At 36.3% G+C, this 26690-nt stretch overlaps 1 protein-coding gene across 7 annotated transcripts in view; it reads left to right on the top strand.

Annotated features, from left to right (window-relative positions):
• NRCAM (neuronal cell adhesion molecule) overlaps positions 1–26690 on the top strand; it is a 72742-nt gene that overhangs the window by 7936 nt on the left and 38116 nt on the right. For 4 of the 7 annotated variants that reach the window (XM_010574048.1, XM_010574047.1, XM_010574050.1 and 1 more), the window contains exons 5-16: positions 481–603; positions 983–1153; positions 3766–3877; positions 5858–6042; positions 7485–7616; positions 18748–18891; positions 19883–19994; positions 20321–20487; positions 20571–20718; positions 21270–21394; positions 22276–22305; positions 23710–23811. In XM_010574048.1, the coding sequence (XP_010572350.1) occupies positions 481–603; positions 983–1153; positions 3766–3877; positions 5858–6042; positions 7485–7616; positions 18748–18891; positions 19883–19994; positions 20321–20487; positions 20571–20718; positions 21270–21394; positions 22276–22305; positions 23710–23811 (1551 nt within the window). Of the gene's footprint in view, positions 1–480; positions 604–982; positions 1154–1620; positions 1678–3765; positions 3878–5857; positions 6043–7484; positions 7617–18747; positions 18892–19882; positions 19995–20320; positions 20488–20570; positions 20719–21269; positions 21395–22275; positions 22306–23709; positions 23812–26690 lie in introns of all 7 variants that reach the window. The other 3 variants (XM_010574045.1, XM_010574049.1, XM_010574051.1) reach the window with 2 other exon arrangements.

Raw genomic sequence — 26690 nt, forward strand, 5'->3', positions numbered from 1 at the left:
AATGGTAGACTGTTTCTACAGCTTTTATGTGATTTTTATCTTAGATCAGTTTTTCAAGCTTCTGAGCTTAAATTGTGCTGTTCTCACATGTTTTAATAAAACTGTGCATGTATAATACTGTTTCAGGAATGTCTGCCTTTTTTCCTAATTTAGTGCATCACTTTTTTTTTTATTATCATAGTTAAAACTTTCCAAGATACTGTTATAGAACCTTTCTCATGAGTAGCCAAAATAATTTGAATCAGTTGATTACACTTTCAGCAAATCATTGCTGTACAAAATGTTTTAAAGAAAACCTACTTTTCTCCCAAGAAAGCATATAAAAGAACAAAAATTAAATCTTTAGTAAACATGAAAGACTTAACATTCTGATGCATGTCGTTCTTCTGTTTTTCTGGAATATTATGTGCATTTCTTCCTTAAATTCTGGAATTTTTATCAATCCATAGTTTGTATGTGTGTTAAAATTACTTTCTATAGGATCCCCTTTGTGGACGAAAGAAAAACTAGAACCAAATCATGTTCGAGAAGGTGATTCACTAGTACTACACTGCAGACCTCCTGTTGGTTTACCACCACCTATAATATTTTGGATGGATAACGGTGAGTTTGTTTTTTATGCAGAATTAGTTCACTTTTTGCAGTTTTGCTACATAGTTGATCATTGCTTACCAAGACCACAGATGGTGGAGTTTCCCTTTTAAGTTAAAATTCAAAGAATTTCCATTTCTGTAGAAATGAAGAAACAAGCAAACGTGCAGCCCAAAAGCATGAAGCCAAAAGCAGCTGGAGATCTTAATGTAAGTTGTAGGTTAACCCACTGGGAAAGAATGGAAAGACAAGGGAGCTCGAGAGGAAACGTAGAAAGGTCTATGTATTTACAAACCCACAAACAGCGTAATGGAGTGAATGAGGAGTCTGCAGATCATAATAATGGAGTGTGTATTCTAATTGAGATAAATGTGTTCTTGTTTTCTCTTAGCTTTCCAAAGGCTGCCTCAAAGTGAAAGAGTTTCCCAAGGTCTAAATGGAGACCTTTATTTTTCTAATGTACAACCAGAAGATACCCGGGAGGACTATATCTGCTATGCAAGATTTAATCATACGCAAACTATACAGCAGAAACAACCCATTTCTGTAAAAGTCTTTTCAAGTAGGTATTGCATTACCTAATTACATACTTACATAGTATTTATCCAAAATTCTCAAGTTATTTGCTGAAGTTAAGTAGTGTTACGCTAGGGAATTTTGTCATTTTAATTCTGAATAAGAATTCTGAATAAATAAATTACATTACTGTGTAAAATTAAAATGTAATCTCCAGTTTTCCTGACATATAATTCATATTAAAAGCTATCGTTTTTTCCCTTTATAAGGCTTTGTCTTTTGAAAAAATGTTTTGTAAGATTTGAAATACTGCAAAAATACAGTGTAAAAAATAACAGTTTTCAGATGGTTTTCATGTCCGAGAATATCAAGTTATTATGATTATTGTAACTATTGAAACAAATTAATCAATCATTTGATTAACTCGCCGTGGCCATATCATCACCTTTTGATTCCCAATACTTTGATTTATCCCTCTTGTATGTATTCTTCATGATATTCTGTTTATTTCAGTGGATTCATTGAATGACACTATAGCTGCTAATTTGAGTGACACTGATATTTATGGTGGTGAGTTACACTGGTCCCCACTGATACTCCCTGTTTCACAGTAGCATTTAGTTAACTAACTTCACCTCCATGGCTACTTAACCTTTTGCTCCCTTTTCAGTTTCTAATAAACGTATCTATTAGTGCTGGTGATAATACATACTTTAGAAAGGGACTGCACAGTGTGATCCTTTAAAATATTTAATGTTTCAATGTTATTGTAACATATGGCTCGTAAAAAATATAAGCTCTTATAATAAATGAGTGCTTTCACACTGGGGCAGATTTTAAAAATTGCCTATTTGATTGCTTCTGTACTGTTGCTTTTTTTTTAATATTTTTCCTCCAATTTACCTATTAGTTTGATATGTTCATTATCACTAGGACTATTCAATATCATATGCTGCATAATAAATAACAACAATTAAGCATTTAACAGATGCACTTCACATTTAATAGCTTATTGAATGTACCATTCATTTTTTAACATACTTCATAAGTGTAAAACTGGAATTAATTAAAATCTAAACACTTTAATACTATCTGTATGAATAACTTCATAGGGGAAAGATGAGTTTTGTTTGTCTGGTGTTTAAGCTGATCTTTACGTTAACCTGTGTTGAATGGTCTTTTGTATATTGTGAATTAAATCCTCCTAAACAGGTGTACGTGTGTTTAGCAAGGCTGACTTTGGAGCAACACTGATACTGTAACACTTTTGAGGTTCTAGACTCTCCACTTGATATTGTGTGAGATAGATAGAAAATACATGATATTTATTCTATTTTTGTCTTTTTCCTTGTCAAATGAGGCTTTGTACATAGTAAACCATAACTTATGGGTATCTAAAATAAAACGGGGCACGGAATATTTTAGTTCTCTGCACAAAAATAAGATGTCATTCAGGAACAAACAAGAAATATGTACCTGAACACAGAATGATATATTAGCTACAATTAGTGAGGAAGACACTATTTGGTTGGCTCACAACTCAGAAATACCAGAGGTAATTCTTACAAATTTTCATAGTCTTGCAAAATGAGTCAGCAGTCCTTAGTGGTGCCGAAACTGGGTAGTTTGACTGGGTTATTGCCTGTGACTATCAACTGCGTTCTTGACTCTAGACCACCCTTTTCTCCCAACTTCAGGTTGTTCATGTACTAGTTTTTAAGGAATTCATAGCACATACTGTATTAAAATAAAGTGTTCTTTTATGTTAATCTATCAGTAAATCCTGTACCCTAATAAACAAGAGTTTATTATGTTTCTGCTCACATTTTCAAAAAATACAATAATTTACTGTAATGATTCAGACTGCTACTGCACTTTAGAGCAATTTAATCCTGTATTTTAAAATTGCTATGAAAGAACATTGGAGTATTTACAGAAAGCACTCTTATTCTGACTCTATGAAGCCAACAGAGTATAATGTCAGAAATTGGTCCTATATTTATAGCTGTCTCTTTACTGTGGTTATTTCTTGTGGGTTAATCAATGGTTCTTTATTACCAGACTGGGGAACAGTTTGTATTAAAGTTAAATGTATAGTAAGAGGAGAATACAAGGCTTAACTTCTGAAAAGACACCTTACATTGTCTAGAAAATACTAAACAAAGCATATTGTGAAGTGGAGTGTACCTATTAACCCCTTGGTTTATATTTCTGAATACAATAACTTTGCTTTGTTTGTGTTTTGATGGAAGCCCAGAAATTTTTGGTAACTTTCAGTCTTACACTATGACTCACATCACTGACCTCTTATTCCCCATAACAGTTCTGCTTAAGTAAATAGGGGCTGCTTAGGATTAAGGCTCAGCATCTATCCATCAGGCTGCATAGTTGCCTATGTAAAAACTATGTATCAATTGCTCTCATCTTTAATAATAACATTTTTCATGTATGTGTTCAAAATTATAGCATTTAACAGGTTGAGATATGTCTGTCAAAAACCTAATCTGTTGAGCTGTGTAGCTGTGTAACACAATGATTCTTGATTAAATGGCCAATGTGGAGCAAAATCTCGGTCCAAAATGTGAGAATGGATGTATGCATTTGACCACTATTAAAATAAAATTTAGAAATTAATTATTTTATTTTTTCTTGTTCCAGCGAAGCCAGTTACAGAGAGGCAGCCAATTCTTCTAACACCAACAGGTAGCACAAGTACCAAAGTGGAACTCAGAGGAAATGTGCTTTTGTTGGAGTGCATTGCAGCAGGATTGTGAGTTACTTTTTAGAGAGTATTTTTCTAAATAAAAATACAGAAACAGAGGGAAACATTTCAGAAATGTTTAAAATGTCACCATTGTATAAGCTTAGATATTTCAAAGAAACAGAAATGTAAAATGGAAAGAGGTCTTTTAAGGAAGCCCACCATTTACTTGGGCATCAGCAGATTTAAAAACTGACCATGAACATGAGTATGGCCTCTGCCTTCTCATATCCCCAAACCCTCCACAAAGGATTCAGGTTGTACCATTGTTTTTTTTAAAGGATACAAGCAAGGAATGCTATAGGGTAAACTTGGGCACACATTTGTAGAATTGCACTCAGGAATCAAGCCTCTGTTTTTTTCTTAGATTTACAATCGTTAGGCTCTCAAGTTATATAAAAATAGATAAGAATCTGCCTTCTAATCTGAAAAAGCTGCTTGCATATGCTAATAATTACTTGGTAGATCAGCTAGGTGGGAGTTTTTAGAACATAACTTCAGCTCCTTACATCCAATTTCTCATTGTAATTGAGTTTAATTGGTACTTGTTTCTTCGATGTAATGCAAGTTTGCTTCTGCTGGTTATTGTGCAAGTAGAAAATGACTAAAGAGCAATTTAAATTAATGAATTAGTTTGATCTTAAATCAGTTTCATTCTCAGGAGGAAATCTGAGAATAGATTGGTTAGTGCAGACGTGGAAGATCGTTAGTACCTATTTCAGGAACTGTAAACATGTTCACAGTGCACAAAAGCATATAATGCAGAGTGCTCTGAGGTAGCCATGAGGAAAGCCAGTAATTGCAAACGATGCAGCACAGCATCATGCATGTGTGTTCCCTTGCATACGCTGCATAGGGCACGCTCATGCACAGCTTGACGTGGCTTGATACAAGCATCAGTGCAGTGTTTCTGTCTCCGCTGTGGTCTGCTCAGGTGTCTGCATCAGCACCACTAGCAAAACCACACCTATGAGTGGGAGTAGCATCAGCTCAGGTAATCTTCATCTGCGATATAGTTGCATGCTTTTTGACAACCCTGCAATAACAGTATTCAGCGATCCGAACTCCAGTAAAATGGCTGGATAAAAATGGGGGAAAAAATAGAATATTATACATTATATGGTTTTGTGTCTTTAGCTGTCGTGACTTTAAAAAAAAAAATAAATTCAATGAGGGAAGCCTACATAGTTGTCCACAAAGGGCCAGATTCAGATTTTGTTTAAAATAACTATTCCTAATTACTGATACCATAATTAAAAGTCAACTTTGCTAGGTGTCTCTGTTGTAAAATATGTGATATTAGACTGCTAAGGGAATATTTGCCTTGAGTCACTCCTATTTGAGAGAGGACATTCTACTCAGTAAGAAACACGTTGAAATTTCTTGTAATTTTAAAAGTGTATCTCCATGTATTTGGACAACTTTCAACTTCAGTGGACAGCATGGGGCACAGCCAAGATTTAGACATGGTGCGGTGATGAGTAGCTATACTTGACTCAGCACTGGCTTTTCTTCTTGATTTCTCATAGAAAATATTTCTGTCTCCTTACAGCTCTGCTGTAAAACTCTATGACGTTCATGAAGCATTAGGATATTGCTCACACAAAGGACAATTACAAACTTGTCATTATCTAGAAGCAACCTTTTAAAGCACCATGAGCATCAATTTAAAAATATAAGTGTAATAAGATTTGAAATACACTTGTATTCATTTATTAACCATCACAGTTTCTGGATTAATCAGCAGACAAATGTATTCTATAATTATTAAGCCTACGAACAGATGGCCATTGACAGCATTAGTGAGGCTTGTCATTTCCTAGAAACAAATGCTGGCATATTTTGCACATTTGCTGGATGTGCCCCAGAATCTGGGTAAAGGCTCTTAAAATAATTATTTGTAAAATATATGTTCAACAATTAATGTATTGAACTCTCGCCTTCCTTTTCTCCAGTCCCTAAGTTCGATCTGTGCTTTTTCTTCTCCAGACCCACACCAGTAATACGCTGGATTAAAGAGGGTGGGGAGCTGCCAGCCAACAGAACATTTTTTGAAAACTTTAAGAAAACTCTCAAGATTATAGATGTTTCTGAAGCTGACTCTGGGAACTACAAATGTATAGCAAGAAATATATTAGGTTCTGCTCATCATGTCATTTCGGTAACTGTAAAAGGTAATACTAAGATAATTCTTAATGTAGTATTGTCAGTGTCCATAATGCAAGACTGCAGAAAGCTTTCTAGGCTAAAGTATAGCTGAAAGCATAAATGATAATGGCAAAAAGAAAAAAAAACCTGAGGAAGTGATCATTAAACCGCCTGAATTCTACCACTGGAAGGACTTTACTATCTCTAATCTCTTTTTCTTTTTTTAATATGTTATTTTGTGAAGCATAAAGCTAAATTGAGATTGTACTGTAATAGTAGTAAAATCATTTCTTAGCATGTACTAGTGCTGCATTTATTTTAGATCCTTTGATTATCTGTCATTATACTTCTTTCCCTTGTTTTTGTATCTTCCTCCCCATCTCTCTTCTTCATCTCCTTATTTTCTCCATCTTTTCTGCTTTCCATTCGTATAGCCCAGATTCTTTCTCTTCTTTATTTTACTATTGTTGTATGGTCTTATATTCTTCTTTTTTCTCTCTTAATTGACATTTCTGGTTTTCTACCTTCATGTTGTTTACTCAAGATGATGTCTTACTAGTTCTAAAAACACTTACAGTGTGTTTGTCCAAATAGGAATTGTAAGTATGTTTTGAATACCATGAAAGAAAAAACCTGGAATGACAGCTAATTAGTCATTGAAATAATCAACTGTAGTGCTTAGTTTGCATGCTAAATAGCCATTTATTTTGTTGTAGACCAGCATCATTTTATGATCACATTCAACCTCCTTTTTAAGAGCAGAAATTTAATTTTCTGTTTGCATCTGTCCATCAATCCAAAATCTGAAATTTAATTGCAGGACGTGATAACATATGCTGTTTGTGATTAGTTATTGTAAGAGACAGAGACATAGAGGAATATCTTTTGCTAAGGACAGTGTTCCATCCATTTTGATCGCTGTGTGTTTTCAGCTGTCTCAGGTAAACATCTGGCCCCTCTGCAATCACCCATTGAATTCAGCGAGACAGAGGATTTTGCCATTTCTAAACTTCACCCTTGACATGAAATCTTTTTATGTAATCAAACCTAAATTCCGTTCTAACAGTCTAACTACTGTGAGCATGGATATCTCTAAAATTAATCAGAAGACCACTCTAGTCTCTGCAGATGCCATACTCAGATAAATTTTGCTTTCTTTAGGAAAGGCAAATTAGATTCAAAGCAGGCAAACCTAAATGAAACAAAGAACCTCATGTTGCTTATCTCAGAATTGTAATGCCGTGGGTAACCAAGAGCTCAGTTTAGCCAAAGTATAATCTATCGGTTAATCATTGAGTATCTCACACACACATATATATAGATAGATAAATAAATAAAAAAATTAACAGTATAAGTCTATATTTATACATACCTTCTTTGAATTATCTTCTGGTTACCGTGACTGTGCCTTATGATTTTCTATACATAATTTTGGAAAACAATTCTTGGTTTCTCTTCCTAACCCCAGCTGCCCCATACTGGATAACAGCACCCAGAAACTTGGTGTTATCTCCTGGAGAAGATGGGACATTGATCTGCAGAGCTAATGGCAACCCAAAGCCTAATATAAGCTGGTTAGCAAATGGCGTTCCCATAGCAAGTAAGATTCTTAATTACCTTACGGGAGGATGAGTAAGAGAATATGAGGAATATCCGGATTTTTTTTTAAATATAAATGAAGAGCGTGTATTTGCCTGACAGGTAATACTAAATTTTAAATGAGGTGATAAAAATACTGTGGTTCATAAAAGTGGAACAACAAAATGTGCTTCTGATGTGCTTGAGAGCACTTAAGTTTGTGACTGTACTCCTGGTTATTCTGTCTGGTGTTCTGCTGGTAGTGTCCTTGTGGAAGTGGGGCCACAGTAACAAAGGTGCACCATGCCCCTTTGACGGGGTATTGCTGGGGTGTAATTTTTACCATTGTGTTGCCATGGCATTTGTGTATTCTAGATCTCTCCTTTGCCGCAACACTGATTTTGTCTAGGAATTGTAAAGGTGACAAAAAGTCAACTCCTACACCTGTGGATGTACAGAGCACTTTTGCAGGATTTTCAGCTTAGAGTATGTTTGAGTCTTCCAGGCTTCAGCACTAAAAAGCAGGAGCAGCAAAACTGACTGAATGCGTCAGCAAGTGCCTGGCAAACAGCTTGTGCCAAGTAGGTGTCAAAGAAAAGGGACCCCTAAGGCAGTGAAACAGCTGTTTCTGTGCGCATAGATAAGAAAAGCAACCCTGAATTGGTGATTGAGTCACTTAATTGTTGCAGTGTTATGACTTACAATGCTGTATGACAGGCACAAGATAGCTGCTATATATAGCACAACTTTACTTGGGAAGAACTTGCTGGAGGACACTGCAGTGCCTTTGTCTGTTGGGTTTGCACTCGGCATAGCCTGTACCGGAAAATCACACTTGGTTCTTCTGCCTTTATCCTTCCTCTTTCACAAAACGATATTATAAAAACAGACAATTTACCCTGTCGAATCGTGAGAGATAATTACTCTGAAATACTGGTCTGTGCTGACCTATTGAAAGTATGACAGTGTAACTTTCAGGAGTTTCAGGAGATGTTTAAGTCTGTTGATGAAGTAAATATCATGGAGTTAGGGACATGGAGGAGGATTCTCTGCAGTGAGAATCTAGGAAATAGCAACAGGTAAATGCGAACCCTCATTAGATATATTCAAAATATTTGGGATACAAGAGAGATTAAACTGAACTGGAGGGAAAAATATGCACCTTTGGAGGGAAAAGTAAGGGTATGTATTGAAACAGAAATATTTAGCAAAGAACCTGTTTCAGGAATCCTAATTAAATGTAAGTTGAGATGTCTAGCCTGAGATTTAAAATGAAAAGTTTCAATTCATTAAATAAGTATAAGCTGACATTAACCACTTCATCAAACAATGGTATTACAGGAAAACAGGAAAATATCACTGTAATTTTGTATTGTATATATTGTACCTAAATATATAATAACGTGTGCCTTATAATCAAAGTTTGGTACCTGTCCTGCTCTTTCCTTTCTGGGTTTTCAGTCATCTCATCTTCCTTACTATTTTCTTTATAGTTACCATTAAGGTTTTTGGTTTGTTTTGAGGAGATTTTTATCCTGCTGTCCTGATAGTTTAACTCTTCTTTTCAGGCCTCCTGACTAGTAAAATCTTTTTTCACCTGGCTATGAGATTCAACCTTTGCCTCGCACTGCTTCCTTGTCAAAGCTGTAGGACATGCTGTTCAAATGACAGACAAGTACATTTTCCAGAAATCAGTGATGTGTTCTGCATTCTTGCAGGATAGCAGTAAAACATTAAGAAACAGAGAGTGTTCAGATGCAGCTGCAGGATGCCACCAAACTTCCCAAATATGAGGGCAGCTTATATTGGCTGGCTGGCCTTGAGGAATCAGTACCGGAGTGTTATTGAAGGGAACTCAGTAAAAATTAAGAGACTTTAATTAAATTACCCACTCAACCTCAGTAGGAAAAAAAAAAACCACCCCAAAACCAAACAGAACGGAACACAGGAAATAAACGACTGGGTAGATCAGCCTTATGTTAAAGGTCACTTTCACTGCTGAGAAAAGCTGAAGTTTTATCCACCTTAAATATTTAAGTGCAAGTTGTTTGGATGCTCCAGTACACTGAGTCTGTCAGGGTATCTAAGAAAGAGAAGCATCGTGATCACAGAAAGTGCAGTTCTTAAGATTCTTGTGACTTTGTATTATTCTGAGTTATCAAAAGCTGGTCTGGAAACTACCAAGTACAGTGTGCCTTTTTGTTCGCTTTTTACTAAATTATAAAATTGAGCCCCTCTCCTTCCAACTGAATGATTAGTAAATCACTGTAAAAGGAAACTAAAGCAGCTGTTTCAGCTTCAGGGCAGTGCTGAGAGAGCTACACCCATGGCAGGATTTCAAAGAAAAAGAGCTACATTTGAATTTCAAAGCCTGCTGTCATATATCCCACAATGTGCCTCCTGTGGCCCAGTAATCTGTTTGCAATACTTTAATTTTCTATTGGAAAGCGCAACTGGGAGATGCTTAATTCTTCCGGTTTTGTTTTTTCATAATAGAGTCAGACAAGGAATGGGGAATATTGAAGAAAGAACCATTCGTCCATATCTCAGCCAAAGGTTGAGGCTTAAATACCAATAGGGAAAAGGGAAGAATAAAGGAAAATGTGGTGTATCTTAAGCACCTATGGAAAAAAAAGCAATGGTGTAAATTTTGTTCTAGATTATATTAATCAGAGTAAGAAGATATATTTAAAGGAAGATTTTAGGTTTCTTTGAAATATTTTAATTAATTTTCTTCAACAATAATGCTTAAAATAACTCCAGCATGTCTAAAAAGAAAGCTGTTTCAGACATGCTACAGTGATAAGGACCTAACCTCCTAATATTTACTCACAGGAGTAATTTGAACTCACATGCACAATCCCGTTGAGGTCAATTAGAATTACTTTGGCAAGTAGCAATTGAAAGTTCAGGCCATGACTCTGCCTTGCCTTGTGCTTCAGTTAACACTCAAGATCTGCATTATTTATACCACTGCATAATCCATTGTGTTTTACTGCTTAGATATTCAGCATGGTTTTACAAAAGGGAAACCATGCATGAAGTATCTCAACTTTTAAGAAAGTAACAGCCCAGATTAATTGGGAAGGGGAAGCACTTTCTTAATTGGACTTCAGAAAGGCATTGCAAATACTGCACAAAAGACTAATTTATTGGTTCAGTGGTTTATAGTTCATGATGAGCTATTAAATATTAAATACACACACTTAGATTTATACAAAGTAGTGCCCTGAAAGGCACTGTTTATCTTCTTTCAACATGTTCTTCACTTGTTTATATCACATTTCACATTGAATCTTAGGTTTTAGTTAGTCTCCATTAGTAATCAGATTGAAGGGAGAAACATTAGCCCTTAGATTTCCTTCGTGAAAGGCCTTGATAATCCCTGGCTCAGAGATTTGTCATCCATCATGTTCTCTGTGAGTACACACACAAGCTGTTCACCACAGCCATGGGAGGGTGGGGAGAAATCCTGCTGGACTCTGACGCCCTGAGGAGTTCAGTCTTGGAGAGGAGAGGACTGCCAGGGCAGACATTTATCCACTGCTTCTGCTGTCATTGTGTTGGAACTGTGCATCTGGTGTAGGAGCTGCAGCAAATATGAAAACCTTTGATAATCAGGTTTTTTTATTCTGCACAAGATAAAGGATGGTCATGGCTAGTGCAGGTAATAGCCTGCTGTCCCTTTGCAGGTAATACTGCTATCAGAATCAGAAACTTGGAAACAAGGATTTCAATGTTCACAGGAAAATATTTTGCTGAGAAGCAAGTGAGGTCGGTAAGGAAAGCAAAAGGGCATCTTCTTCCATGTTGCATCTCTTCCAGAATTAAGTCTTTGTAAGTTCACTGTAAGAGGTAGAGTGAAGCAAAACTGGATTACTTAAGTTTCTTGGTTTTCTTGCTTGGATTCAGTCTTGGTTTGACCCTATAAGTTCTCAAGTGATGCATTATACTGCCCACCCTTGGTATTTCACTACCAGTTCTGTGTTCAACTCCGAAAGCATAGCTTTCAGCCTGCCCACCCACCCCCCCCCAAAAAAAAAAGAAGAAAAAAGGATTCTAGCCAGATAACATTCTCTAAATACGTAATATGGTATTCAGTCAATATGATCAGAGATGTGAGAGAACAGATCTGTCTTGCATAATAGCCTCTGATTTGGGCTTTCAGATGTTACAAGGAAAGTCAGCTACAGCCAGAGGAATGTTAACTGGATGCTCATTCATAGACTGTATGATTTATGATCTACAGAAAACTAGGAGGTCCCTCCATATGCGACATATCTTCTTATCAAGCCACCTCAATGACTACACACTGGACGTTCCTCCCATTTTTCTTGGCTGGTTGGTTGATAATGTTAAGTCCTGGTTCTATCACATTCTCCTGTTGTCATAAGCTAATAGATATCCAAAATTATACAAATAATTCTTTAAAAAAATCCCATTTCAGTCATTCAATTGTAGTTAGTTTTAAGCACAGAGAGACTTTTCTAGCTTTGAAAATGGTTGCCATATTCATAAATTAGTCAGGAATGGGAGTTTTTAGAAGAATAAGCAGGTCAAGAAGAATGATAGGATACTTCTAGCAAAAGTTACCATAATAACAGATGATCCTGTGATCCTGTCAGAACTTTAAAAGCATACATGAGCACCACTATACAAGGACCATATGTTTCTACATTCATATCAGGAGAAAAGCACCTAACCTTCTGTCTTTGCTTTCTTCATATATTTCCACAATAACAGGGTTTTCAAAGCTATCACTGAAGTTTGAGTTGTTGAAAATCATGGCTTAAGAGCCAGTACTGATCTCATGCTCCCATTTACATTCACTATTATTTGTGCATAATCTTAAGGTCAGAATTATAGTAATAGTAGAACTACAACAACAAATGTTCAGCGTAAAAATCTCTTGCAGAAGAGGAGTCAGAGATCACTCAGATCTGATCTAGTAGTTAGTTTATTGAGTTCTAATCAGTAAATTTATGTATGTAAAATATTTAATAAGTACAGATGGATTGGCGATCAGTACTCTACTACACTTAAAGTTAGTATGGGATACAAAGATTATTGCGAAAGCTTACTATAAGTATCTTAATTGTTACATGCATGCAAAACAATGTCAGTTACCAACGCATTGATGTCTGGTGTCAGGTAAGGGATCTCGCAGCCTCGAGGGGTAACCTTGAGAGGTGTCCCTTCTCAAGGGGAGTTGACCACCGCTCAGCCAGCTGCTGTGGAGGGAGAGCTCAACGGGCCCTCATGGCTCCAGATATTTATAGTGCAAAGTGATTGATTTGTAGTCAGGTTTTCTGCTGTGTTAATGCAGTTTTGGCCGTTTATCAGCCCAGTCTCCAGCCAAACCATTTTTTGGGGGTTTAGTGCTGAGTCTTCACTGATAGCCTCACACAATAGGATTAACTTTGATTAGGCCTACTTCCTGAGCACCTGCCTGCACCAAAGTTCAGTTAGTTCAAACAGGAGGAGTGCATCCGTCACAAAATCTAAATTAAATAATTGTCTCAGCTTCTCTGAGAAACTAATATTCTGCTGTTGATGCTAAATGATAGCTCAGCTTTATTAAAGAAATAAGTGACTAAGCACTGTAACAGTTAAACAACAGACTTTGTGTTATTACATTTGTTTTCTAACAATCATACATAGTCACTGTGAATGCATAGCAGGACTGATTACTGCTGAATCATAACTTTGATTTGCTAAAGAAGATGCAGGCACATAAAGACAGTAATGAATATTTCTGCTCTTTTCTAAAGAGAAATTATTCTCTGCTTTCACTGTGTTTTTATGTGACATTTTACTGATCTAGGTAAGATTACCTTTGGCTCTTACACGTGCCAAAGATGTATGTGTTCTCATTGATACATGGAAAAGCAGGCGAGTAATTTTGCCCCTTTTTTTCCAGCTTGTTTTCAGCCAGAAGGAATCTCTAGTACAACATCTGAGGATGACATCAGCATTTTCACTATAGAATAGAAACAGTTAGTAGTCACATATCCTACAAACTATGATTATAATCCGTAACATGCTTCTGGGAAAAAATATATACTCCCTTAGGTTATATCATACTTCTCAGGCAACAAAACCCACCCTAGTTCAGTGCCCTTTGGGACCTGGAGTCTGAGTTAGCAGAGCTGAGAACTTCACATGTCAGCTGGATCTCATACTCACTTCGTTGTATTTCAGAATGTGGTAACAATATAAGGAATGATGATTTTTACATTTTTAGCTTTTTTAAACAATAACAAATTACAGAATCACAATCAAAGGTATATACCTCCTTCCCAGTGAATTATTTTCAATCTACATTGTTTGTTAGGTGATTTTAAAACCACAATATCACAGCATAGTCAAGGGTGAAAGGAACATCTAGTCCAACCTGCCTGCTCGAAGTAGGGTGTTATCTGCATCTGGTTGATCAGGACTGTGTTCAGGCAGATTTTGATTATCTCCAAGGACATCCTGTTTCAGGGTCTGACCACCCTCATGATAACAAATTTCTTTTTATGTTTGAGTTAAAAAAACCCACAACTCCAAGCAATGGATTTTTTTCCCCAATTTTACACAGAGCTTAAAGATCTGAGCTAAAGAATTTAAAGTCAGTAGACCAATTTCATGTCTTAATAATTTTCTGCCCAAAATACATATCTGTCTTACAGATGAGGCTGAAGTTTGTATCACTTATTTGGACTGATAACATTATATTATATACTGCATCATCAGTTGACAGTTGTTCTGTTCTTCATTGCGTTTAGCTTCCTGAATTTGCATAAATGCACATTGACCAGCAATTAAAATTGATAGGGAAAATGAAATACTTCAACAGGAAAGGATAAAACTTCTCAACAAAATCTGGATTTTTTTCCTTCCAGTTTTAAGCATAATACTGTGTTTTAACTGCTTCTGTTCAGAGAGCACATTTCATTCTGTCTCTTTCTTCCAGGAAAAAGTAATAATGGTGCCATAGTGGTTATTTAAACATACTAACAAAAGTAATTGCTTGGCTGTCTGAAGTTTATGAAACAGATGGAAGTATGCATTCAGATGAACAGAAGATATTCCAGGGTGCTGATGACTGTGACAAACGTATCTGATGGAGGCTATACCTTCTCTGTACAGGAATATGTTGTACATGGCTGTAGAGTCAAGGAGCTGTCTTATTGTACAAAGTGATGGAAAAATTAGGTGAAACCAGGCAATTGGGTCTTTGCCCAGAAAGGACATAAACGCATTCATAAGCTGAGATTCAGTCTTATTGGGAGTAAATGTTGGCTGTTACCGGGCACATGCTCAACTGTCTGTTACAGTAGCAGAACTCCTATAGCAAGTCCTCGTCATTCATTATCCCGATTGTACAAACCCATTTTAAGCATTATGTAATTCTTTGCTATTTTGCCTATCAGTGCCAAATTCAGATTTGTCAAATGTGTCAAAAGCATTTTCTCCTTCTCGTGCAGCTATCCTGTAATGCGACCAGAATCCTCATAAAGGCAAACAAGCAGTGCTTGAGTGGCCCTGCCATCGCTCTCTTTCCCCAGAAAAAGAAAAAAAAAAAGGACATGAAAAGGGCTGAAGTAGTGCATGCCTTCTTTGCCTCAGTCTTTACTAGCAAGACTGACCTTCAGGAATCCCAGCTCCCAGAGACCAGGGGGAAAGGCTGGAATGAGATGTACCCTTGGTCAGGGAATACCTAAGCAAACTGGACATACATAACTCCATGGGCCCGGATGGGATGCACCCACAAAGTGCTGAAGAAGATGGCAGATGTCACTGCCAGGCCACTCTTGATAATCTTTGGTCATGGTAACTGCGAGAAGTGCCTGAAGACTGGAGGAAAGCAAATGTTACTCCTATCTTCAAGAAAAGCAAGAAGGAGAACCCAGGGAACTGCACGCTGGTCAGCCTGACCTTGATCCCTGGGAGGCTGATGGAGCAGCTAATTCTGGAAACCATTTCCAGGCATGTTAAGGACAAGGAAACCATCAGGAGTTGTTAGTGTGGCTTCACCAAGGGGAAGTCATGCTTGACCAGCTTGATGCATTTCTATGATGAAATGACTGGCCTGGTAGATGAGGGGAAGAGTAGTGGATATGGTCTGCCTGGACTTCAGTGAGGCCTTCAACTCTGTCTCCCATAAGATCCTCATAGACAAGCTGATGATGGGCTGGATGAGCAGACAGTGAGGTGGATAGAAAAGATGGCTGAATGGCTGGGCCCAGAGAGTGGTGATCAGTGGCACAAAGTCTAGTCAGAGGCCAGTAACTAGCGGTGTACCCCAGGGGTCAGTCCTGTTTAACATCTTCGTTAACGATCTGGACAATGGGGCAGAGCATACCCTCAGCAAGTTTGGTGGACACAAAACTGAGAGCAGTGGCTGATACACCAGGGGGTTGTGCTACCATCCAGAGGGATCTCAACAGGCTGGAGAAATGGGCTGACAAGAACCTCATGAAGTTCAACAAGGGGAAGTGCAAAGTCCAGCACCCGGGGAGGAACAGCCCCATGCACCAGTACATGCTGGGGGCTACCCAGCTGCATAGTAACTTAGCAGAAAAGGACTTGGGCCATCCTGGTGGACACCAAGTTGACCACGAGCCAGCAATGTGCCCTTGTGGCAGAGGCTAATGTTATCCTGGGCTACACTAGACAAAAGTATTGTCAGCAGGTCAAGGGAAGCGATCCTTCCCCTGTCTGGACGCAGTCCTGGGCAGCTGGCTCTAGGTGGCCCTGCTTGAGCAGAGGATTGGGCCAGATGACGTTCAGAGGTCCCTTCTAGCCTCAAAGATTCTGTGTGTGTGAGTGCAGCAGTGGGTGCTTAAGATCATTAAAGCAGCCAGATGATAGAGCATCTAACTTTCAGGGCCTGGCCCTGCAAAACACAGTGTAGTACCTGGGCAAGGACGTGTAGGTTCTGTTGGCGTTGCGTGGGAGGATGAGGCGTGTGAGAAGACAGACTGTTGAATAGATGCCAGTCTCAACAGGGAGCTTTCTAAAATCGCTGCCCTTCAGCATGCCTTGGCTGGACCAGTCAAAAGGAAGCACTGACTGACCTGATGCTTTCCTCTGTTTTTTTTTTTTTTTTCCTCTTGGGACCCACAGCTTGAAGCCGTTTTCTGAGAACAGACACCTGCCTTCTTTCCTTCAAATAACTGAAGAGGGTTCTCTCTCTTTTTTTTTTTTTTCCCTTAAAAAGCAGTGGGAAGGGCAGATGCTACCCTTCTTTTTATATGATAATTTAATGGTTAGATCATTCTTTTAAGATCCAGTTCCTTCTTCAGTCACAGAGGATTGAACTAATGGCTTCCATCTCTCTGAGATCTGCCTGTAAGGTGTTGCGTATGGGAGTGTGTGTGAGGGGGAGAGTCTGTGCACCCGTTAAAGATCTGTCTGTGTGCAGAAAATGCTGCAGGATTCAGAGGGCACGAGTGGAGGGAAGCCCAGAGCCCGGGGCAGGAACTAGCAGTGATTGGAACGGCCGTGGGCAGATCTCCTACCTCCTGGGAGGGCGGTTGTAGGTATTTTCCATTTAACGGTGATTTGTATGCAGAAACAGACCACTTCTCACTGCTGACTGGCCTGCCTGCTGGGCTGCTCACCTGCTCCGTCTATTTTCAGCCCACGAATCTTTTAATGAAAATGACATTTACATAGAATGGGAAGTAAAGCAAAAGAGGAGAAAAATAAGTGCCAGCAGTCCAGAAGTCTAGAGAATAAGCATTTAAAATTCCAGTAGTACCTTATTCTTCCTTTCTGAAATTTTTGAATTTGTGATGTTGATTTGAACTCAGAGCAACAGAAGATAAGAGTTAAAAATGTTCTTCAGGCATCTGTTTGGAAATTGCTGTAGTTACTTCACATGCAAAATGGCCTTAGAGTTCACCCAAAATGGAAATACCCTTAAGAAGGAACAAAGAACTGTGGTCCCCTTTATCTGGTGTCTTCTCTCTTAGAGAATTCAGTAATAGATACTTCAGTAGATTTGAGAAGTTGTAGGAGAAATTTCTCCATTTTCTTTGCAGCTGAGTACTGAGGTATTGTCTGAATCAAGAGGTTTTGTCACTTACAGAAAATAGATGTTAATTTAGTTAATTGATCTTTTCTATGAATCCAGAGAAATGAGAAATTATTTTATGTGAAAATGTCTTCCACAAATATAATTACTTTCTCATATATAAAGTATAAGGGTGTCAATTTTGATGATGCAACCAAACTATGATGCATTTATTTATGCATATAGGCATTTATTTTTCATATTAGTATATCAATAATTTTACCATTGTTTCGTTATTAATAATACAATGATCTGGTTTTATTTAATATTTTCTTAAAATATTAAACTATACTTTGCATTTTTATGCAGTGCGGTGTTACAAGCTAACTTTTTCTCCATTGTACCTCTATAATTCCATCCAGTTGTATCATAACTGACAGCTATTATTCTTCAGTAATACATTAGAAATTTTTTTTCAGTTATATTCTCGACTATTCTGGGATGCAAGGGCTTTTTGACAGCTCAGGCTACTACGGAACAGTTGAGGAAATGGCATTGTGTAATCCTTACATAATGGAAAGAGTGCCACCTACTGAATTACTATCAGTGCTCTTGTGAAGACTTGATTTTTGTGTGAAAGAACTGATTATGCTTTACTCTGAGACAGTTTTCAACTGAGTAAGGCTATTTTTATATTTGGAGAATTATTTCTGGTATAACAATTGATTTGAAAAGCTCAAACTTGTAAGTCACAGAGGACTGTGTCATTCTAACAGTGTTTTCTTTTGACATTCAGAAATATTTTCTTATTTGTCTAGATGTTGTCTGTATTTGCCTGAATCTTGTTATATCAGTATTTTTCCTCTGTATTGCGTGTAAAATACGATCTCAGCTTCACTTCTTTGAAAAACAAACATAAACCCTCAGAAATGGGAACTCTACCATTCTGAGTTAAATATTTGTAGAATTGGAAGAACTTCCTTAGTCATACTGAAGTTCACATCTTAACCAGTAAACAGTCACCCAGGAAAATAGAAAAAAGCACATACTAGTCTTTGAAATTGTTTCTTCTTTTCAGAAGTATGAAACATATCATCCAACAGCAGTTTAGGAAAAGCAATTATTTTTTTTTTCTTTACACCAACAGTTGCCCCAGAAGATCCTAGCAGAAAGGTAGATGGTGATACCATTATTTTCTCACATGTGCAAGAAAGGTCAAGTGCTGTCTATCAGTGCAATGCTTCTAATGAATATGGATACTTGCTAGCAAACGCATTTGTGAATGTTCTGGGTAAGAAACAGATTTTAATATTTTTAAGTTTTCTTGTGTATTCACTTGTCTCCTGCTACTACATGGATTGCACGCTCAAGCCTTGCTTGAAGTCTTCAGGGGGAATGGACGTATTTCCTGAGCCCTGGAAAAAGCAAGGCTTTTTGTAGGATACAAAAAACATACTTTGGTTTTTGTAGGATATTCCTGAATTTCATTTTCACTATTCCTGAGTAAGAAGGACAGTTGTAAAAGCTGGAGAAAACTTGGAAGAAATTTTATCACTTTTGTTTGTTTGTTTATGCAAATCAAGCAAATGGAAGCATAACAAATAAGGTAGGAATTAATATTCCTGAAGTTAGTATGTTTCAGTACACTTTCATTGTTTGAGGATGTTTTGGATCAGTTAGATACATGATCTCTAAATTGCTGTTGCAAGGGGACCTGATTATGCATTTGTCCTGAAGGCCTCCCAAGAACGTGTTTCTGCTTAGAAGGCATTGTGGCCTCTATAATTTTTCTCACTGAATTTAACAAAGCTAGTAGTGAAATCCTAGGCAGAATGTCTTTGAAAGACTTTCCTGCAGGAACTGGCAGATCTTTTGATTGAGAGACACTGTCTTTTAAATGAAAGAAAATATAGGTGTTTCACCAAAAATACATCTTAGCTTCTTTTTGCCTGCAGGTTTGTTTGGAATTACGTAGTTGAGTCTGTTCCCAAGATTTTCTCTTGAAGTATATTATGATTTAAATTTTCCAATTGAGATCATTGCCTTTGGTGCCCATCCCTATTACTTGTAAACAGGGAAGAAGCATTTGTTTTTCACAAGATAATTATCCTACATTAACATTTCCTCAGGCTACCAGCAGTAGAATGTATTTGGGCCTAGACTGAGACCAGAAATCACTTCAGAGAAGGATGTTAACATACAGTTCTTTAGGCCATTCTTGATGTCTTAGTATTTTGTAGTTGCATCTTTGTATCTATATCCAGATATCTTTGTCTTTTCAGCTGAGCCACCAAGAATTCTAACTCCTGCTAATAAACTGTATCAAGTCATCGCAGATAGTCCTGCATTGCTAGACTGTGCTTATTTTGGTTCACCTAAGCCTGAAATTGAATGGTAAGCTATATATGTTGTGTTTAAGTTATGTAAAAGGAACCAGTTATATCTATGGAAGCAAACATTTAAAGCTTTAAAACTATTTTTTACTCTATTTACAATTTAAAGATAGCGTATTTTTAAATAATGCTGATTATGATATGCTAATACAGCATTACATATACTTAACAACAGTTAAGTTATCCCTACAGAGTCAATTTTAAATTTCATTATGTGATTCTGTCTGTATTTTCTAATGTGGCAGTCCCAAGTTTGCATTTTCTGATGATAAAATACAACATAATTTAACTATGATGTTGGGTAATAATATGACTTTTTATGTAAAGGTTTAAGGGAGTGAAAGGTAGCATCTTGCGTGGAGATGAATATGTTTTCCATGATAATGGAACCTTGGAAATTCCGGTGGCTCAAAAGGATAGTACTGGTACATACACATGTGTAGCAAGGAATGAATTAGGAAAGATACAAAATGAGGTGCGATTGGAAGTTAAAGGTAAGAAACGAATCATTCTTTCATCACAGGTTATTATAGAATTTCAGACTTTCTGAACATCTAATAGTCATTTTAAATTTCAGATCCAACAATGATAATTAAACAGCCAGAATACAAAGTGATTCAGAGATATGGCCAAGTTTCATTTGAGTGTATAATAAAACATGATTTTACCTTATTACCAACTGTTATATGGTTGAAGGACAATGATGAACTGCCAGATGATGAAAGGTATGGACAAAATAATTTTCCTTTATTTTTAATTTTCTAGTTTCTTTTTTCTGCTCCTTTTCCTAATTTTTGAAAGGAACATATTGACCTATTGACATTTTCCAATGAAGACTGATAAATTTCACCACTATCCCATATTTGGTGACTAAAGGGCTTACCTAGTGTGGTGAAAAAATTAAGATGGAATTCAAAATAACATGAGATGTAAAAATTTTTAATGGTGCACAATTACCATGTTTATCAATTGTAAGGAGAAGATAACTGGCATAAGAAGCCAAATGGATAATGGAAGACCATTTTCCTCTAGATCACAGATAATTAAAAGTTGTTTGAGTATATTTGGAAATAAAAGCACATTAGGATAGACAATTACTTTGGGGAGATGGTCAAGAGCAATGTAGAAAAGGCTGTCATAGTCCCATAGCTTACATTGCTGTCTAGGTGTTTGCTGAAATACACAAGTATATGGGATTTGGTAATGTCTTATTACAAGTTTCTTATAACAGTACCAGTTAATGAAAAATCAGTGGCTGAATCTATTGTATTTACAGGTTTCTAGTTGGTAAAGACAACTTGACCATTATGAATGTAACTGATAAAGATGATGGAACATACACTTGCATAGTTAATACTACTCTGGACAGTGTTTCAGCAAGTGCTGTGCTTACTGTTGTTGGTAAGAATACTCTCAACTTTATGATAGCAGAACTGTGTTTAACTACTGTTAAGTATGAAACCAGTATTAGATTTCAAATGAAAAGCACAAACATAGTTTTGGTTTCTAGGACAGGACAAAGGAAACGTCACCTACCTGTAAATGTGTTTCAGTTCTTTAAAAATAGAGTCTTACCCTAAGGTTTGCCTTTGAATCAGCTACTTACAAAAGGGTCCAGTAGCTACAGGACACATTCAGTTTCATGCTGTATAGGTTTTTATTTGGATCACATCTGAGCTAACACAGTAGACTACATATTGCAGAGTATTTGAACATAAACATGTTATTTCAGGAATCTCTTTTGCAACTAAATTATGCTTCAGAAAGACTGAGCATGCTTAGTTGTATGACTTTTCAAGGATTTTCTTTTTAAATTAGTTCTCTCTGTGAAGTTTCAATGATTGCAGATTGTTGTAAAATATATTACTTTGCCCCTTCTCCCAATTTGTAATAAAGTTTTAAGTAGATGTCCTAAATGATTCTTACCCGAGTTCAAGCTGAGATGCAAAGTCAAGTATGCTTGTGTTTTAAAATTGTGTTGTAATCTTATGCCTATCCAGGAATGACATACACCAAATGTCTAGTACTTATTTAAAAGTTTTTATAAGATTGCTTACTTTATTTTCTTGATCTATCCTTATTTTAAAAATGGATAAAATATTCAAGAATACTTTTATAACTTTTCAGTGAAAAATTATCAATGTGTTATTTAAAATCAGCCATTTACTCTAAATAAAGTTAACTTTTCTTTGGCTCTAATAATTATAGTCTTTAACTACCTACAGTATTCTGTTTCTTTGGCTACTAACTGATTAAATCCTTTATATTAATGTTCTTTGCAGCTGCTCCCCCAACTCCAGCTATCATTTACGGTAAACTAATATGAAGTTCTCTTTCTACCTCATCTGCCAGATATATTTCTCATTTGCCTATTGCGAAGTACAACATCTTTTCTTTTTTTCCCTTTTTCCTGTGTTTGTGTGTGTGTGCGTGCGTGTGCGTGTGTGTGTGGTTTCATCCCATTTTACCAACTGCTTCATTACTGGAGTACTGGACTTTGGAATTTTACAGTGCAGGCTGCTTTGTATTTTAGGGAATAAATGATTTTCAGAGATAAATTATTATAATTAAGTTTGGTTACAGTGTGATAATGTTTTTCTCATACAGTACACTGTAATGCAAATTAGTTATATAATAAATGAAAGATCAAAAAGGTAAATCCAATTGTTCATTGAAAGCTAATTCACTATCAAAGAACTTGCACCAACCAAATTATGGTATGTTTGTACATTGCTTGTGATGACAGCTTTGTAGGCCTGGTGTACTTTATTTCATAGTTCCTCTTCTTTTTACTTCACTCATAAAATGGACAGGACCATATTGACCAGTTTGGTTTATGATTGATGAAATTTTTAATAAGGATTTTAAAATTAAATCTGAAATTTCCCCAAAAATCTGTCAGTCAGGTACAGGCTTAAGTATGACAGTATACAGCCTTTAATTTGATAGAATTTTGTCTGAATTTGGGGTTTAAAATGCAATATAATATGCCTAAACCACTTTTAAGTATAAGCGTCTTAAGCACTTTTATGTAAATCTTATCACTTTCAGTGAAAATGCTTATGTATTCTTAAATGAACCTGCTCATTAGTCTTGATTTTTGTGTAATAAATCATATAATGAATTATTTTCAGCAATTTGGAATGGACAGTTCCATCTTTATGCATTATAAGGATGTGTATTAACAACTTGCATGGTATTTCAGGATTTTTTAAAAGTACAGCAAAAAATAAATTACTTAGTAACTTGCAATTAGTTTCTATTTGAACTATACTTGTTTTGGATTCACATGCAAAATATTTGTAGTGATTCTAGAAAAGTTTCTTTGATGTGAATGCTTCTTTATTTTCCATGTTTTATTAAATATTTCTAGTTACAATAGATAACCACCCATAATCATTCAAAGATGAACTAAACATGCATTTCATAATTTGTTGCATCTCATTACATTTTTATATCACCGTGCAATCGGATGTAGATAAAATCAAATTTGGATTCTTGTTAATGTACAGAAGTTTCCAGATACATCAGTTCTCCATTTTATCTCTGTTTTGTAACAATTGCATGCTAATGGTTATTAAGTCATGCTTACATAAGTGAGTAGATCTGCCCTGCTGTATTTGTGGAATTCTTTTGATTGGACTGTAAGGATTTTTTCAAAGATGAAACTACTTATTCTGGTGAGATTATTTACTTTGTGTTCATTTGATTTACAGCTCGGCCAAATCCACCCTTTGACTTGGAATTGACAGGTCAGCTAGAAAGAAGTGTTGAACTCTCATGGATACCAGGAGATGAAAATAACAGTCCCATTACAAGTATGTTTGTTTGTATCTATTGCATTACGTTAACAGCATTACGTTAACTGTTCTCAGATTCCAGAGACTTCTGAGATAAATTTTCTGTGCAGCATGTAAGAATGGTAAATTTATTCTCTATGGTTGCCATTTATTTACATAACAAAAATTCACTGAATGTCCTCTACTGTACAGCCAAGCACAAAGTCTTATTTACTGCCCTAAAAAGCTGGGCTTTTGATCCAAAAACCTGTGCTAGTTAATGTAGAAGTTGATACTGATAGGAGCTCTGTCTCACAAGGTCCAGTCTTATGAATATGTAGAGACTAGACTTGTATGCTTCTGAAGGAGAGAGCTACTAACATCTTGCATTAACTCTTTTGTAATTCCCATGAATTTGAGATAGCATCAATACCAATATCTTTAAGGATTATCCATCACTACTGATAACAGAAGCTTATTCTTAATGAAAATATAATGCAGATTTTTTTTTTTTTCTAGTCCAGACAGTTGAGGAAATAAAGCATGTCCATAAGACAGAGAAAATAAACATCTATAGACTTCTGAGACAGGAAATTGATCTTAAATGCTCTTATTCCTCCCAGCAGAACATGATGAAAGATACTCTTGCTTATATCAAGCAGAGAGGATGGAGGGGGAATTTAAGAGGAAGGAAGAAGGATGTTACTGTTTGTTTTCCAAAAAATAATAGGATCAGAAAGATTTGTTTGGGCAACTTTTTCATTATGAGCAATTTAATGTAATTACTTAATTATTTATGCTGTGTATTTTTAGTTAATAACTGCTACAAGTTACCAAGACCAGTGTACATGTTATATTTGGAATGAATGAGTTGGGCTGACTTATCGAGTGTTGCTTTCCAGGGTCTGATGCTAGATGGTATCAACACCGAACACAAACCATAAGGATCAAGCATCTGTAAAGGAAGTTTTGTAAAAACAGAATTTCACAAATTTCAGAACACATCAAAGATTTTGATTGCATTTTAATGAAACACCAAGGGATTTTGCTAAAGTTTTACACTTTCAGACTTGTCTAATATCTATCAATTAGTAATATACTTTTTAAAATAGAATATATAGAAGTTTAATGTAAATAGTTGAATTGTATTTACGTTATGGCTTATTCATATACTCTTGTATCAGTATTTTCATTTTTTTCCAGACCAGAAGACACAAGTCTTGCCTTTCTATAGGAATGAGATCACAGTTTCAAAAAAGATGATACTAGGTGGTGTTGGCTCATGTCAGAGTTTTTGTAGAAGCGAGATATTGCATGCAGTCTGATACTGGAAATTGAACTCTTCTGACTAAATAATGCTGGTTTTAATTATGATACAATTTATATTGCTGTGTGGTCCCTTGAGAGCCTGCAAAATAAGGCATTTGCTTCATAAGTAAGCCTATTATTGCTGCTGCTATCACTTCAAAGTGTAGATCAACACTCAAGGATAGCACTTCATTATGTGTGATCCCTTTACCCATGTAATACGATTGACATGCTAGAATCTCTCTGAAAGCTCAAACAGGATTTTTTCCTTGAAGCCTCCTATAAATTGTTCTACTAGAGTTGCAAGCAGAATGCTAGTTACTAGGGAAGCAAAAAGCAGTAGTGAAAACTTCTGTGGGTGCTTTTTTTTTGTTTTTAGTATGTAATATTCTCACCTTTTCAGCAAAGACTTTGGTCCAGAAAACATCCCATCCCAAGACCTTTACCTCTGAGCACACAACACCAGCTATAACTCGGGCAGTAATTTGGGGCTAGTTCTCTCTCTTTCTTACTGCTCAGGTCAGGATGAAATCTGCAAGCCTTAAGTCCAGAAGGCTATGATTAGTACTACTTATCTATTTTACTTCTTGAACATCTTGGCTCCTCAAACTGTTGTGCATTATTTCTATGTGGTACTGTAAGTATTCTAAAAGCAATTTCTAGATGTCCCTCAGAATTTCTTTAGTAGTGCAAACAGGATGTATTCTGAGTCATATTCTGGCTTCTTGTCCCCACCTATACATGAGATAAGGGAAGATTTTTGTTACACAACGCACAAACATTTGATGCTCATGTAAATTTTGTATATCTAAACTTAAGGTTCCATGGAATGTACTCAGACTACGCATTCTTCTCCCATTCACTTACTGTATCCTAAGAATTCCTCTTAAGTGTTTCAAAATTTGTATCTCATACCTAAGAGCAGGAAGCTTTTTTGGCTGTATCACAGCTGAAAAAAGATGTCCTTTTGTCTTTGATAATGAATGTGGTTTTCTTTTTAGAGTTCTACAAACCTATGTATCCCTGAGGTTATATACTCTGTAGGTTCTTAACAGTAATCATCGTAATGTTCACACAGAGAACTCTCAGGAAATTTAGCTTCTGAACATATGTTCCTTGACTTAATTTGAAGATACTGAAAAGTGCTCTTGAAAAACTTTCTCAAGTATTGGTTCTTAACTTTAAATAGTTCTTCACTAAGCCAGTCTCATTGGGGAAAATGGAATACCCAAGAGAGTTTTAGTATTGTACAGGTACTACTTACTGTCAGCTTGATACAACTAAGACCAATATATTTGTCAGCCAAATACTACTTTCACATCGGAATTCCAATCTTGTCTCACTTTCTTGCTGTGATAGTTCAAGGGTTCCTGTTACATTAAAATCCGGTACCTGAGAGCAAGCTCGTGTAATAACCTGTAATTACCTGACAGGTAGCTGCATTAGTGAGAATACCAAATAATAAAAGTAAGAGCGTTTCTATTATATTTCTACCTAGGCAGTGCTTTTGAGATCCACATTATAGATCTGTGTTCTGGTTTATGTACTTACATTTCAATATCCATGATTTTTAAAAACGTTGATTGGATCAATCCCTTCTGATTAGCTCA

The sequence above is a fragment of the Haliaeetus leucocephalus genome, unplaced genomic scaffold (assembly GCF_000737465.1).
Source record: "Haliaeetus leucocephalus isolate CR32 unplaced genomic scaffold, Haliaeetus_leucocephalus-4.0 Scaffold406, whole genome shotgun sequence".
NCBI classification, from domain to species: Eukaryota; Metazoa; Chordata; class Aves; order Accipitriformes; family Accipitridae; genus Haliaeetus; species Haliaeetus leucocephalus.